This window comes from Mytilus trossulus, chromosome 1 (genome assembly GCF_036588685.1).
Source record: "Mytilus trossulus isolate FHL-02 chromosome 1, PNRI_Mtr1.1.1.hap1, whole genome shotgun sequence".
Lineage (NCBI taxonomy): Eukaryota > Metazoa > Mollusca > Bivalvia > Mytilida > Mytilidae > Mytilus > Mytilus trossulus.
This window is the reverse complement of record NC_086373.1, coordinates 38,029,970-38,045,137: the sequence shown is the minus strand read 5'-3', so window position 1 is coordinate 38,045,137 and position 15,168 is coordinate 38,029,970. Positions and strand designations below refer to the sequence as shown.

The window sequence follows — 15,168 nt, the reverse complement described above, 5'->3', positions numbered from 1 at the left end:
AATCACATTGTCTCAGTTAGGTTTTAATTCAGATATTGATAATTCTGAAAATTTAAGGTGTATTGTTAAACGCTTTCCAATGCATATGAGAACAAGATGGGTCGATATTGCTCATTCAATTAGCGAGTCTGGTAGAGAACCTCGTTTTTCTGACTTAGCAAAATTTGTAGACGAAAAATCACGCATTGCTAGTTCTATGTATGGGTACGATATTTGTAGAGAAAACAATCAGAACAAGACTGATAATAGGGTTTTTACAAGTAAACATCATAATAATGATACAGTTAATAGTAAGGTTTCTACGTTAAGTACTCAAAGTTTAGATAACACAGCTAAATATGAGCAAAAATGTAAATGTTGTACAGGTACATGTGTAGATTTGACATCTTGTAGCAAATTTAAGTCAATGAGTTTAGATGATAGGTATAAATTAGTACGCATGTTAAAATTGTGTTATAATTGTTTAAAAGGGAAGTATTTTGCTAACAATTGTAGAAAATCAAAAGCATGCACTGTATCTGACTGTAATGTTAAGCATAATATTTTATTGCATAGTTGGTCTCAGCCCGGTTTTGATCATGCAGCTACTCAGCAGTCAGTAAATTGCGCAGCTACTAAAGGTTCTATGATTAAGAACTGTTTAGGAATTGTTCCTGTCCTCGTTAAGGGTCAGAACGGTAACTCTTGCAAAACATTTGCCTTGCTAGATGACGGAGCAGATAAAACTTTATGTGATGAACGATTACTTCAGAAATTAAATATAGCCAGCAAGCCGGTCACTTTCGAGATGTCTACTGTTAGCTCTTCTGGTAGTACAATTCACGGTCAAGAAGTTGACTTACAAGTAAAAGCTATTGACGGAAATGATAACGTGTCGTTAAAAAAGGTCTGGTCAGTTAAGAAGCTTCCAATTTCTGCTCGATCTGCCGCAGAAAATGTAGATATAAGAAAATTGCCGTATTTAGCCGATATACAGATACCCTCTACTGATTTAACCGAGGTCATGTTGTTAATAGGTACAGATTCACCTAACGCTCACATTCCGCTAGAAGTAAGGTCCGGTAACGAAAACCAACCATATGCAATTCGCTCACGCCTCGGATGGGCTATTCGTGGTCCTATTGAAGATATGCATGCGTCAAATGTTATAAATGATGATAGAGCACGAGAAGATAAGAATTGCTTGTCTACAGATGATACAGAGGCTATGAAAATGACGGAGTCAGTCTTATATCACCCAGCAAGACGGATGCCAAGCCCAACTCATCGTTCATCCAAGTCCATGTCCAACAGAAGGAGCAGGAGCAGGTCAGCATTCGCCTCCCCGGGAAAGGCAGCAAAACGTGCTCGTTCCAAGAACCCACGAAGGGGAAAGAAAAGGGCAAGGTCTCCATCCAAAAAAGCGAGAAAAGAGGAAACAAAAGGAGGGGAAAGAAAGCCGCAGCAAAGAAGCAAATGGCAGAGGGAACAACAAGATGTTGAAATAGACGATATTGTTTTAGTTGCTGATGATATACAGAGAGGATAACGGGTAGAATAGTCGAGATCACAAGGAGCCGTCATGGTCATATCCGTAGCTGTGTGGTCAAAACTAGTCAGTCACAGATTTGAGACACAAATAAACTATGCTTACTCGAGTGTTCTAAATAGAACTATTTTTTATTGGTGACAAAATTGTAATATATTTTTCTAACTGTATTAAGAAATTATTTGGTAATTTCATTGTGGGGAGTGTAAGATTTGAAATATTCAAATTTTAAATATAAATTTATTATTTATTAAATGTTTAACTAACATATTCATTTATTCTTGTAAGAATAAGAAACACAGTTTTTACTATTTATTTATGAAAGCGCTAATGTAACGTTGCGCTCTTTTGAACAACACATTTTCCCGTTTCTGTTTTATGACGTTACGCCTTTGATGTGCGCTTCGTCGTCTAGACTTTATTTTGATAACATACGGATGCACATTGTTTTATTAGACAGATTAAAGTTGGTAAGAAACTTTTTATGTATACTATCTTTTTATTATATCAAAACTTATTTAAAGAGAGAAAACATTGTGTACTATTTATTAGAAATATGCGTAACTTTTAATTATTATTTTAAACGTAATTTAACTTACGAGAGAAATTATGATACATGAATGAAATGGTTTTTATTGTTTGTTTAGTTTAATGTGAATACTTAAACATGTGCATCTTATTATAATTTATGTATTTTTACTTATGTAAAATTATTCTTTATTTGTAGAGAATCGATTGTTAGCGACCATATGATTTTATAAAAGAATAAAAGATAGATACATGGTTAACTCGCATACTCATCTCTTCGCCCTAAGTTAAACTTTATGTGATTCGTACAATCAGAGCAGCTGTCAAACTGATAAAAAGCGACATCCGATCTGTAAATACCACAAAGTCTATCTATCCAACTCCAGCCAACATTGCATCATTTGATAATAATCTATCATACTTACCCGAAAGCCTGCTATCATTTCTTTCTAATATATTTTCTGAGAAAGATCCATCGGTGAAAATAGCTTCCATAGGACAAGCAGTAATGCAAGCCTCACGACCTCGAGCACTTATAACACCGCTTCAACTCGGTCTAGGAGTACAGGTGCATCACAACTCCGCTTCACGATTTCTTGTGTCCACATTGAACAGCTTAGGATTTTGTTCCTCATACTATGAAGTCCAGAAGTTTGAATCAAGTACTGTAGCTGTACAAGGAGTTGACCTTCCAGGCGATATAAGCAACAGCTTTGTACAATTTGTAGCAGATAACGTTGACCACAACACAAGAACGATAGATGACCTCAACACTTTTCATGGCATGTGCATAATAGCTGGAATTACGCCTGGTACGAAGAGACACAACCCATTCCTAGAATAGCTTTTTCTACTGATGAAATGAAGGCATTAGCAAAGATAGAGATCAAATATTACAAACCTCAATCAGATCGTATGGCTGAATTAAGTTATGCTTGAGTTAAAAAACCTAAACACACTGGATAAGACTTTCCGTCTTGATCTGCTGTCGGTTATTATTTGGCCTTTAAAGTTTCCAATACCAATGTGGTCTGGCTTCATGCAGATGGTTCAGACGGGAGACTACCCAGGAAAATCATCAGTTTCATGATAGATTTGAATGCTTCGGACATGACATGTATCTATTCTACATTGAACTTCGTCGCCAACCAAGCAAAGCGTTATGACATACCAGCGATTTTGACTTTTGATCAACCTCTGTATTCGAAAGCTTTATCAATTATTGAAAACGAAAATCCAGGAAGCAACTTGAAGTCTATGTTTTTACGATTATGGCCATTCCACACAGAGATGAGCTTCCTCGGCTCAATAGGGAATCTTATGAGTAATACTGGTTTGAAAGAGATGTTAGATCTCATATACGCTCCGAATGCATTCACGCATATCCTTAGCGGAAAAGCTGTAGCTAGAGCGTTTAGAGGTCACATGTTGGTGGATACAGCACTTTATTGTTTGTTGATTGCAGATATATTTAATATTGACGTATCTAAACTTTTGGAAGAACCCAATTCAACCCTTCAAACAACTGAAATGAAGGAAATTGATGAATTATATTCTCAATTATCCTCTGTAGAGCTGTCAGCTTCAGAAGCGGGTGAATCGGATGTTTTGAAAAACCTAGAAGCAACGGTCCAGAGGACTGGGGTTGGCATGTTGAGGACAACAAATTGCTTCCAATTAGAGCATTACTACCATCGGCTCCCGAAAAGCTTCTTAGGATAATCAGATGTAATTGCAAATTGAATTGTGACACAAAACGATGCTCATGTCGCAAACACGGAATAGACTGTTCCCCAGCATGTGGGGAATGTCGGGGAATGAATTGTTCCAATACAAGTAACATTACAGAAGCCGCCGAACTTGACGATATGTGAATGCATCAATATGCATGTACATTACAGAGACATTTAACCAGACATTAGGAAGACTTATATAAAAATTGTCTGTTTTTTTGTTAAATTAAAACAAAATCAAATATTTTCAAAGATAAATTTTTCAGAAATTGTATTTATTATTCTAATACTTTTTGATGATAACAAAAGTAACCAAGTTAAAACAAAGTAATCAATTATTGAACAGTTTAGGCAGTTTATGATATTAATTCAATGAATGTTGTAACAAATCTAACATTAATACATTTTATTTAGAAATTTATTTCATTTTTATTTTGGGGGGAGGGGTAATTTTGAGCTAATTTCGATGATAGATAAAAAGATTTTCAATAAAATTACTGTTTGTTTTCTTTTTCCTATTCGCAAATAATTGTAAATAATTGTGTTTAATGTTTTTAGTTTAAAGCTGCCTTCAAAATAAAACGTTTAAAAACAGCCATATATGAATCTCGAATATATCGTTTTTTTTGCATTTTTTTGTGATTTTATCATTAAAAGGGTTAATTCTACCAATAAGTTCTTAATCTGGATTGTAAATTTTACTTCGGAAATGTTCTTTGTACTTATTTTAGTCATCTTAATTCGTTTTTGACATTTGTTTGGCTAACATAGTGCTAAAATTCCGATTTTTTTTTTTCTTCACAATTTTCATCGATTTTTGGTTAAAATTAATGTTTTTAGCCCAAAATGGGGATTTCCGATCGTACGATTTTTTTAGACTTTTAATATATGATTGTGTCATGCTTGGTATTATAAAACTGTTGAAACCATTTCTGTTGCAATTTGTTTAGATTTATGCATTATTTGCCGTAGACAGACTAGACTGACACGATAAAAGGAACAAACAAACGGAATATATTGAGATTTCTGAAATGAATTCAAAGTAAATTCTGTTTTTTTTTACATATGAATATGATATAATACTTTACATTGACATTTCTTATAAATACACACGAATTAAATCTAAGAACTGAAGATAAGCTGTTGCATGTTCCAAAAGCATTTGAAGCATAACATTCATATGTACCGCCATCAGAGAATTGAAAATCTAGTACCGTTAAGGAAGGATTCCGAATGGTGCCACCAGAATATTTATCGGTATTGCTTATGTTTAAGACATTTGACGGAATAAAACCAGTTGGTGTGAACAACCATGTAATGGATGTAGCTGTCGGTATTCCAGTTACATTACCTGTGATTATGTGAGATTGTCCCTCAAGGACATCAACATAAGCTGGGGAAATAGTAACATTCTGTAAATCTGAAAAGATAATGGAAAGTGTAGTCATTGTTAAAGAGAGATCATAACAAACAAATCACGAGACGATTTTACATAAAAATGAGTTATATTGCATTTCTGCAAGATTTCGGGCTTTGTTCTTAAACTGTTACAAAGAGACTAGGCATCAACTCTTCTAAAGGGATGCATTAAATCATTTTCAACATAACAATTGTAAAATAGCAATAGAACTATTCATTATTTATCACATAGAAGTAAATGTGTATGCAATTCATGTACTAATTTGTAATAAGAAACTGTACAACGGCATTTAAATGGTATGCGTACACGGTTATTTCGTAGTGCGTTTCTTTTAGACAATACTTGAAAATAAAAAAAATACCATCTGCGCTTTATGAGTAATATTTTAACAGCGTGTTGTACTACTTTCGGAAAAATAAATATCTAAATTATAGATTTCTTGATCCTGTCTAAATCAAAACATGGATAAGTCTATGTCATTGGTGGTCATAACATCTTTTGACAACTTCCGATGTTCTAATTTTTAACCTTCTTCAGCTAGACATAAAACATGTGTGTACTGGCAAATTAAATGCTGTAAAAATATCAACATTTATACATGTGCATCAAAAGTTAAAGTTGAGTGTTCACTCGTTGCACGACAGCTAGAAAGTGACCCTAGGCTTTACTACCAGAAAGTATACCCATTGGTCACTAAGTGTGACCCTATGTTATATTCATACGAACCGTACCCGTCAATACAATATTTTCCCGCTATACTAAACGAAACGCGGAAAAACACAATTATAGTACACTCAATCGTGAACGAGACGTCTCCGTAAATAGCAGTGCCATTTGACGGATTTACTGATAATGTTAGGTGCTCTAAAAAAATAAAAAGAATATGTAAAACTTTCACTGGAATTCCCTTTAAAATAAATTCAGAGCTCAGAACAAAATAAAATGTGTAAAATTTGCAGTTTTACTATTGTCATAAAATTAGATAAACGACTTCAAAAGATTTAATACTCCTGAAATGTATCTGGATATTTCAACCTGTTATAATCTTTGAAAAATGTTTCTATCGAAACTTCTTTGGTTGTTTCTATCGGAATGTCTTTGGGAACGAGAATCTTTAATCATCATTTTTGTATTTTTTAGATTGAAAGATAAAAAATGATCACTTAATGTAAGTCATAATGTCTCTCTCTAACATGATGTGTAATGGTGAGACGATAAAAGGGACAAACAAACCAAATATATTGAGATTTCTGAAATGAGTTCAAAGTAAAATACCTTTCTTTACGACATATGAATTTGATATAGCACTTTACATTGACATTTCTTATATATACTCACGAATGAATCTAAGAACTGAAGATGAGCTGTTGCTTGTTCCAACAGCATTTGTAGCAAAACATTCATATGTACCGCCATCAGACAATTGAAAATCTAGTACCGTTAAGGAAGGATCGTGAATGGTGCCACCAGAATATTCATCTGCATTGCTTATGTTTAAGGAATGTGACTGATTAGAACCAGTTGGTGTGAACAACCATGTAATGGACGTAGCTGTCGGTATTCCAGTTACATTACATGTGATTAACTGAGATTGTCCCTCAAGGACATCAGTATAAGCTGGAGAAATAGTAACATTCAGTAAATCTGAAAAGATATTGGAAAGTGAAGTCATTGTTAAAAGAAATCAAAACAAATCAATCAAGAGACAATTTTACATAAACATGACTTATATTACCTTTCAGCAAGATTTCGGGCTTTGTTCTTAAGCTGTTCAAAAGAGACTAGGTGTCAAACCTTCTAAAGGGATGCATAAAATCATTTTTTACATAACAATTCCAAAATTGCAATACAAAATATCTTTATTTATCACATAGAAGTAAATTGTATGCAATTCATGTACTAATTTGTAATAAGAAACTACAACGGCATCAAAAGGGTATGCGTTCACGGTTATTTCGTACTGCATTTCTTTAAGAAAATAAATGAAAATAAAAAAATACCATCTGCACTTTATGAATAATATCTTAACAGTGTTGTACTACTTTTGGAAAATATATATCCAAATTAAAGATTACTTGATCCTGTCTTACTCAAAATATGAACAATTATATGTAAAGGGGGTCATACAATCTTTTGACAACTTCCGATGTTCTAATTTTTAACCTTCTTCAGCTAGACCAAATCACTACTTTACTTTAAAATTCAGGACCGAAATGGTTTTACAGTGTAATTTCAGCCCTTACTTGCTATTTGAGACATAAAACATGAAGAAATGCATTTGAAAGACGTATACAAAAATTGACAAGCAACACACTGTCCACACTAGGAACTATATTCGTGGACAACGAAATCCAAAAGGACGATAACTTTGTTTTCAGACCAAATACTATATTATGTCCCAAATTGGACTGTTTTTCTTCCATTGTTACAATAGCTAGCAATTACGAAAAATGAGGTGAGGACAACTGCTTCCAGTTTTTTTACAATCTATTTCTAACATACTTGATCAGCTGAAACTAAGAACTAACCTCCATTAACAATAAGCCTTGCGTGTATACTGATTTGTGTTCCTGCATCATTGGTCCCTTGACAAAAATAGTCCTGTTCGTCATCCTCCACTATACTGTTGATAGTTAAATGCGGAAGAGTGGCAGAATTTACTATAGTATATTTGCTGCCAGCAGATATTGTTGTCAATTCGCCGCCTGTGGTGAGTCTCTTTAACCAAGACCATGATGTAGCCTGGGGAATGCCACTTATAGTACACTCAATCGTGTACGAGACGTCTCCGTAAATAGCAGTGCCATTTGACGGGTTTACTGATATTGTTAGGTGCTCTAAAAGATAAAAAGAATATGAATACTTCCACTGTAATTCTCTTTAAAATAAATTCAGAACTCAGAACAAAAAAAAATGTTTAAAATTTGCAGTTTTATTATTGTCATTAAATTTGGTAAACAACTTCAAATATCTTAATACTGAAATTTATCTGGATTTTTCAACCTGTTATAATCATCGAAAAATGTTTCTATCGAATCTTCTTTGGTTGTTTCTATCGGAATGTCTTTGGGAACGAGAATCTTTAATCATCATTTTTGTATTTTTTAGATTGAAAGATAAAAAAATGATCACTAAATGTAAGTCATAATGTCCCTCTGTAACATGATGTGTAATGGTGAGACGATAAAAGAAACAAACAAACCAAATATATTGAGATTTCTGAAATGAGTTCAAAGTAAAATCCTTTTTTTCTCGACATATGAATTTGATATAGCACTTTACATTGAGATTTAATATATATACTCACGAATGAATCTAAGAACTGAAGATGAGCTGTTGCTTGTTCCAACAGCATTTGTAGCAAAACATTCATATGTACCGCCATCAGACAATTGAAAATCTAGTACCGTTAAGGAAGGATCGTGAATGGTGCCACCAGAATATTCATCTGCATTGCTTATGTTTAAGGAATGTGACTGATTAGAACCAGTTGGTGTGAACAACCATGTAATGGACGTAGCTGTCGGTATTCCAGTTACATTACATGTGATTAACTGAGATTGTCCCTCAAGGACATCAGTATAAGCTGGAGAAATAGTAACATTCAGTAAATCTGAAAAGATATTGGAAAGTGAAGTCATTGTTAAAAGAAATCAAAACAAATCAATCAAGAGACAATTTTACATAAACATGACTTATATTACCTTTCAGCAAGATTTCGGGCTTTGTTCTTAAGCTGTTCAAAAGAGACTAGGTGTCAAACCTTCTAAAGGGATGCATAAAATCATTTTTTACATAACAATTCCAAAATTGCAATACAAAATATCTTTATTTATCACATAGAAGTAAATTGTATGCAATTCATGTACTAATTTGTAATAAGAAACTACAACGGCATCAAAAGGGTATGCGTTCACGGTTATTTCGTACTGCATTTCTTTAAGAAAATAAATGAAAATAAAAAAATACCATCTGCACTTTATGAATAATATCTTAACAGTGTTGTACTACTTTTGGAAAATATATATCCAAATTAAAGATTACTTGATCCTGTCTTACTCAAAATATGAACAATTATATGTAAAGGGGGTCATACAATCTTTTGACAACTTCCGATGTTCTAATTTTTAACCTTCTTCAGCTAGACCAAATCACTACTTTACTTTAAAATTCAGGACCGAAATGGTTTTACAGTGTAATTTCAGCCCTTACTTGCTATTTGAGACATAAAACATGAAGAAATGCATTTGAAAGACGTATACAAAAATTGACAAGCAACACACTGTCCACACTAGGAACTATATTCGTGGACAACGAAATCCAAAAGGACGATAACTTTGTTTTCAGACCAAATACTATATTATGTCCCAAATTGGCCTGTTTTTCTTCCATTGTTACAATAGCTAGCAATTACGAAAAATGAGGTGAGGACAACTGCTTCCAGTTTTTTTACAATCTATTTCTAACATACTTGATCAGCTGAAACTAAGAACTAACCTCCATTAACAATAAGCCTTGCGTGTATACTGGTTTGTGTTCCTGCATCATTGGTCCCTTGACAAAAATAGTCCTTTTCGTCATCCTCCACTATATTGTTGATAGTTAAATGCGGAAGAGTGGCAGAATTTACTATAGTATATTTGCTGCCAGCAGATATTGTTGTCAATTCGCCGCCTGTGGTGAGTCTCTTTAACCAAGACCATGATGTAGCCTGGGGAATGCCACTTATAGTACACTCAATCGTGTACGAGACGTCTCCGTAAATAGCAGTGCCATTTGACGGGTTTACTGATATTGTTAGGTGCTCTAAAAGATAAAAAGAATATGAATACTTCCACTGTAATTCTCTTTAAAATAAATTCAGAACTCAGAACAAAAAAAAATGTTTAAAATTTGCAGTTTTATTATTGTCATTAAATTTGGTAAACAACTTCAAATATCTTAATACTGAAATTTATCTGGATTTTTCAACCTGTTATAATCATCGAAAAATGTTTCTATCGAATCTTCTTTGGTTGTTTCTATCGGAATGTCTTTGGGAACGAGAATCTTTAATCATCATTTTTGTATTTTTTAGATTGAAAGATAAAAAATGATCACTTAATGTAAGTCATAATGTCCCTCTCTAACATGATGTGTAATGGTGAGACGATAAAAGAAACAAACAAACCAAATATTTTGAGATTTCTGAAATGAGTTCAAAGTAAAATCCTTTTTTTCTCGACATATGAATTTGATATAGCACTTTACATTGAGATTTAATATATATACTCACGAATGAATCTAAGAACTGAAGATGAGCTGTTGCTTGTTCCAACAGCATTTGTAGCAAAACATTCATATGTACCGCCATCAGACAATTGAAAATCTAGTACCGTTAAGGAAGGATTCCGAATGGTGCCACCGGAATATTCATCTGCATTGCTTATGTTTAAGGAATTTGACTGATTAGAACCAGATGGTGTGAACAACCATGTAATGGACGTAGCTGTCGGTATTCCAGTTACATTACATGTGATTAACTGAGATTGTCCCTCAAGGACATCAGTGTAAGCTGGAGAAATAGTAACATTCAGTAAATCTGAAAAGATAATGGAATGTGAGGTCATTGTTTAAAGAAATCAAAACAAATTAATCAAGAGACAATTTTACATAAACATGACTTATATTACCTTTCAGCAAGATTTCGGGCTTTGTTCTTAAGCTGTTCAAAAGAGACTAGGTGTCAAACCTTCTAAAGGGATGCATAAAATCATTTTTTACATAACAATCCAAAATTGCAATACAAAATATCTTTATTTATCACATAGAAGTAAATTGTATGCAATTCATGTACTAATTTGTAATAAGAAACTACAACAGCATCAAAAGGGTATGCGTTCACGGTTATTTCGTACTGCATTTCTTTAAGAAAATAAAAAAATACCATCTGCGCTTTATGAATAATATCTTAACAGTGTTGTACTACTTTTGGAAAAAAAATTATCCAAATTATAGATTACTTGATCCTGTCTTACTCAAAATATGGACAATTCTATGTAAAGGGGGTCATACAATCTTTTGACAATTTCCGATGTTCTAATTTTTAACCTTCTTCAGCTAGACCAAATCACTACTTTACTTTTCTTACAAGCAGTATGGGCTGATATAAAGATTTTTGCCTTTTTAGGAAAAAACTGGCATGCAATTTATTCTCAACAGGCTTATATTTAAACCACTTGCTATCCTACAGAAGAAAAGAAATATATTTTGTGAAATGGAACAGGTACAATAAGGACCGAAATGGTTTTACAGTGTAATTTCAGCCCTTACTTGCTATTTGAGACATAAAACATGAAGAAATGCATTTGAAAGGCGTATAAAAAAAATTGACAAGCAACACACTGTCCACACTAGGAACTATATTCGTGGACAACGAAATCCAAAAGGACGATAACTTTGTTTTCAGACCAAATACTATATTATGTCCCAAATTGGACTGTTTTTCTTCCATTGTTACAATAGCTAGCAATTACGAAAAATGAGGTGAGGACAACTGCTTCCAGTGTTTTTACAATCTATTTCTAACATACTTGATCAGCTGAAACTAAGAACTGACCTCCATTAACAATAAGCCTTGCGTGTATACTAATTTGTGTTCCTGCATCATTGGCCCCTTGACAAAAATAGTCCTGTTCGTCATCCTCCACTATACTGTTGATAGTTAAATGCGGAAGAGTGGCCGAATTTACTATAGTATATTTGCTTCCAGCAGATATTGTTGTCAATTCGCCGCCTGTGGTGAGTCTCTTTGACCAAGACCATGATGTAGCCTGGGGAATGCCACTTATAGTACACTCAATCGTGTACGAGACGTCTCCGTAAATAGCAGTGCCATTTGACGGGTTTACTGATATTGTTAGGTGCTCTAAAAGATAAAAAGAATATGAATACTTCCACTGGAATTCCCTTTAAAATAAATTCAGAACTCAGAACAAAAAAAAATGTTTAAAATTTGCAGTTTTATTATTGTCATTAAATTTGGTAAACAACTTCAAATATCTTAATACTGAAATTTATTTGGATTTTTCAACCTGTTATAATCATCGAAAAATGTTTCTATCGAATCTTCTTTGGTTGTTTCTATCGGAATGTCTTTGGGAAAGAGAATCTTTGATCATCATTTTTGTAATTTTTAGATTGAAAGATAAAAAATGATCACTTAATGTAAGTCATAATGTCTCTCTCTAACATGATGTGTAATGGTGAGACGATAAAAGAAACAAACAAACCAAATATATTGAGATTTCTGAAATGAGTTCAAAGTAAAATTCTTTTTTTCTCGACATATGAATTTGATATAGCACTTGACTTTGAGATTTAATATATATACTCACGAATGAATCTAAGAACTGAAGATGAGCTGTTGCTTGTTCCAACAGCATTTGTAGCAAAACATTCATATGTACCGCCATCAGACAATTGAAAATCTAGTACCGTTAAGGAAGGATTCTGAATGGTGCCACCGGAATATTCATCAGCATTGCTTATGTTTAAGGAATTTGACTGATTAGAACCAGATGGTGTGAACAACCATGTAATGGACGTAGCTGTCGGTATTCCAGTTACATTACATGTGATTAACTGAGATTGTCCCTCAAGGACATCAGTATAAGCTGGAGAAATAGTAACATTCAGTAAATCTGAAAAGATAATGGAATGTGAGGTCATTGTTAAAAGAAATCAAATCAAATTAATCAAGAGACAATTTTACATAAACATGACTTATATTACCTTTTAGCAAGATTTAGGGCTTTGTTCTTAAGCTGCTCAAAAGAGACTAGGTGTCAAACCTTCTAAAGGGATGCATAAAATCATTTTTTACATAACAATCCAAAATTGCAATACAAAATATCTTGATTTATCACATAGAAGTAAATTGTATGCAATTCATGTACTAATTTGTAATAAGAAACTACAACGGCATCAAAAGGGTATGCGTTCACGGTTATTTCGTACTGCATTTCTTTAAGAAAATAAATTAAAATGAAAAAATACCATCTGCGCTTTATGAATATTATCTTAACAGTGTTGTACTACTTTTGGAAAAAAAATATCCAAATTATAGATTACTTGATCCTGTCTTACTCAAAATATGGACAATTCTATGTAAAGGGGGTCATACAATCTTTTGACAACTTCCGATGTTCTAATTTTTAACCTTCTTCAGCTAGACCAAATCACTACTTTACTTTAAAATTCAGGACCGAAATGGTTTTACAGTGTAATTTCAGCCCTTACTTGCTATTTGAGACATAAAACATGAAGAAATGCATTTGAAAGGCGTATAAAAAAAATTGACAAGCAACACACTGTCCACACTAGGAACTATATTCGTGGACAACGACATCCAAAAGGACGATAACTTTGTTTTCAGACCAAATACTATATTATATCCCAAATTGGACTGTGTTTCTTCCATTGTTACAATAGCTAGCAATTACGAAAAATGAGGTGAGGACAACTGCTTCCAGTGTTTTTACAATCTATTTCTAACATACTTGATCAGCTGAAACTAAGAACTGACCTCCATTAACAATAAGCCTTGCGTGTATACTAATTTGTGTTCCTGCATCATTGGTCCCTTGACAAAAATAGTCCTGTTCGTCATCCTCCACTATACTGTTGATAGTTAAATGCGGAAGAGTGGCCGAATTTACTATAATATATTTGCTTCCAGCAGATATTGTTGTCAATTCGCCGCCTGTGGTGAGTCTCTTTGACCAAGACCATGATGTAGCCTGGGGAATGCCACTTATAGTACACTCAATCGTGTACGAGACGTCTCCGTAAATAGCAGTGCCATTTGACGGGTTTACTGATATTGTTAGGTGCTCTAAAAGATAAAAAGAATATGAATACTTCCACTGGAATTCCCTTTAAAATAAATTCAGAACTCAGAACAAAAAAAAATGTTTAAAATTTGCAGTTTTATTATTGTCATTAAATTTGGTAAACAACTTCAAATATCTTAATACTGAAATTTATCTGGATTTTTCAACCTGTTATAATCATCGAAAAATGTTTCTATCGAATCTTTTTTGGTTGTTTCTATCGGAATGTCTTTGGGAAAGAGAATCTTTGATCATCATTTTTGTAATTTTTAGATTGAAAGATAAAAAATGATCACTTAATGTAAGTCATAATGTCTCTCTCTAACATGATGTGTAATGGTGAGACGATAAAAGAAACAAACAAACCAAATATATTGAGATTTCTGAAATGAGTTCAAAGTAAAATTCTTTTTTTCTCGACATATGAATTTGATATAGCACTTTACTTTGAGATTTAATATATATACTCACGAATGAATCTAAGAACTGAAGATGAGCTGTTGCTTGTTCCAACAGCATTTGTAGCAAAACATTCATATGTACCGCCATCAGACAATTGAAAATCTAGTACCGTTAAGGAAGGATTCCGAATGGTGCCACCGGAATATTCATCAGCATTGCTTATGTTTAAGGAATTTGACTGATTAGAACCAGATGGTGTGAACAACCATGTAATGGACGTAGCTGTCGGTATTCCAGTTACATTACATGTGATTAACTGAGATTGTCCCTCAAGGACATCAGTATAAGCTGGAGAAATAGTAACATTCAGTAAATCTGAAAAGATAATGGAATGTGAGGTCATTGTTAAAAGAAATCAAATCAAATTAACAAGAGACAATTTTACATAAACATGACTTATATTACCTTTTAGCAAGATTTCGGGCTTTGTTCTTAAGCTGCTCAAAAGAGACTAGGTGTCAAACCTTCTAAAGGGATGCATAAAATCATTTTTTACATAACAATCCAAAATTGCAATACAAAATATCTTGATTTATCACATAGAAGTAAATTGTATGCAATTCATGTACTAATTTGTAATAAGAAACTACAACGGCACCAAAAGGGTATGCGTTCACGGTTATT

General features: G+C 33.3%; 1 protein-coding gene across 1 annotated transcript in view; it reads right to left on the bottom strand.

The window, feature by feature from the left end:
* Positions 1-15,168, bottom strand: part of LOC134715469 (hemicentin-1-like) — a 57,489-nt gene that overhangs the window by 7,326 nt on the left and 34,995 nt on the right. The window contains exons 24-33 of the mRNA XM_063577691.1: positions 14,554-14,859; positions 13,776-14,084; positions 12,586-12,891; positions 11,808-12,116; positions 10,485-10,790; positions 9,707-10,015; positions 8,517-8,822; positions 7,738-8,046; positions 6,548-6,853; positions 5,141-5,209 (exon numbers count right to left, since the gene is read on the bottom strand). Of these exons, the coding sequence (XP_063433761.1) occupies positions 5,141-5,209; positions 6,548-6,853; positions 7,738-8,046; positions 8,517-8,822; positions 9,707-10,015; positions 10,485-10,790; positions 11,808-12,116; positions 12,586-12,891; positions 13,776-14,084; positions 14,554-14,859 (2,835 nt within the window). The remainder of the gene's footprint in view (positions 1-5,140; positions 5,210-6,547; positions 6,854-7,737; positions 8,047-8,516; positions 8,823-9,706; positions 10,016-10,484; positions 10,791-11,807; positions 12,117-12,585; positions 12,892-13,775; positions 14,085-14,553; positions 14,860-15,168) is intronic.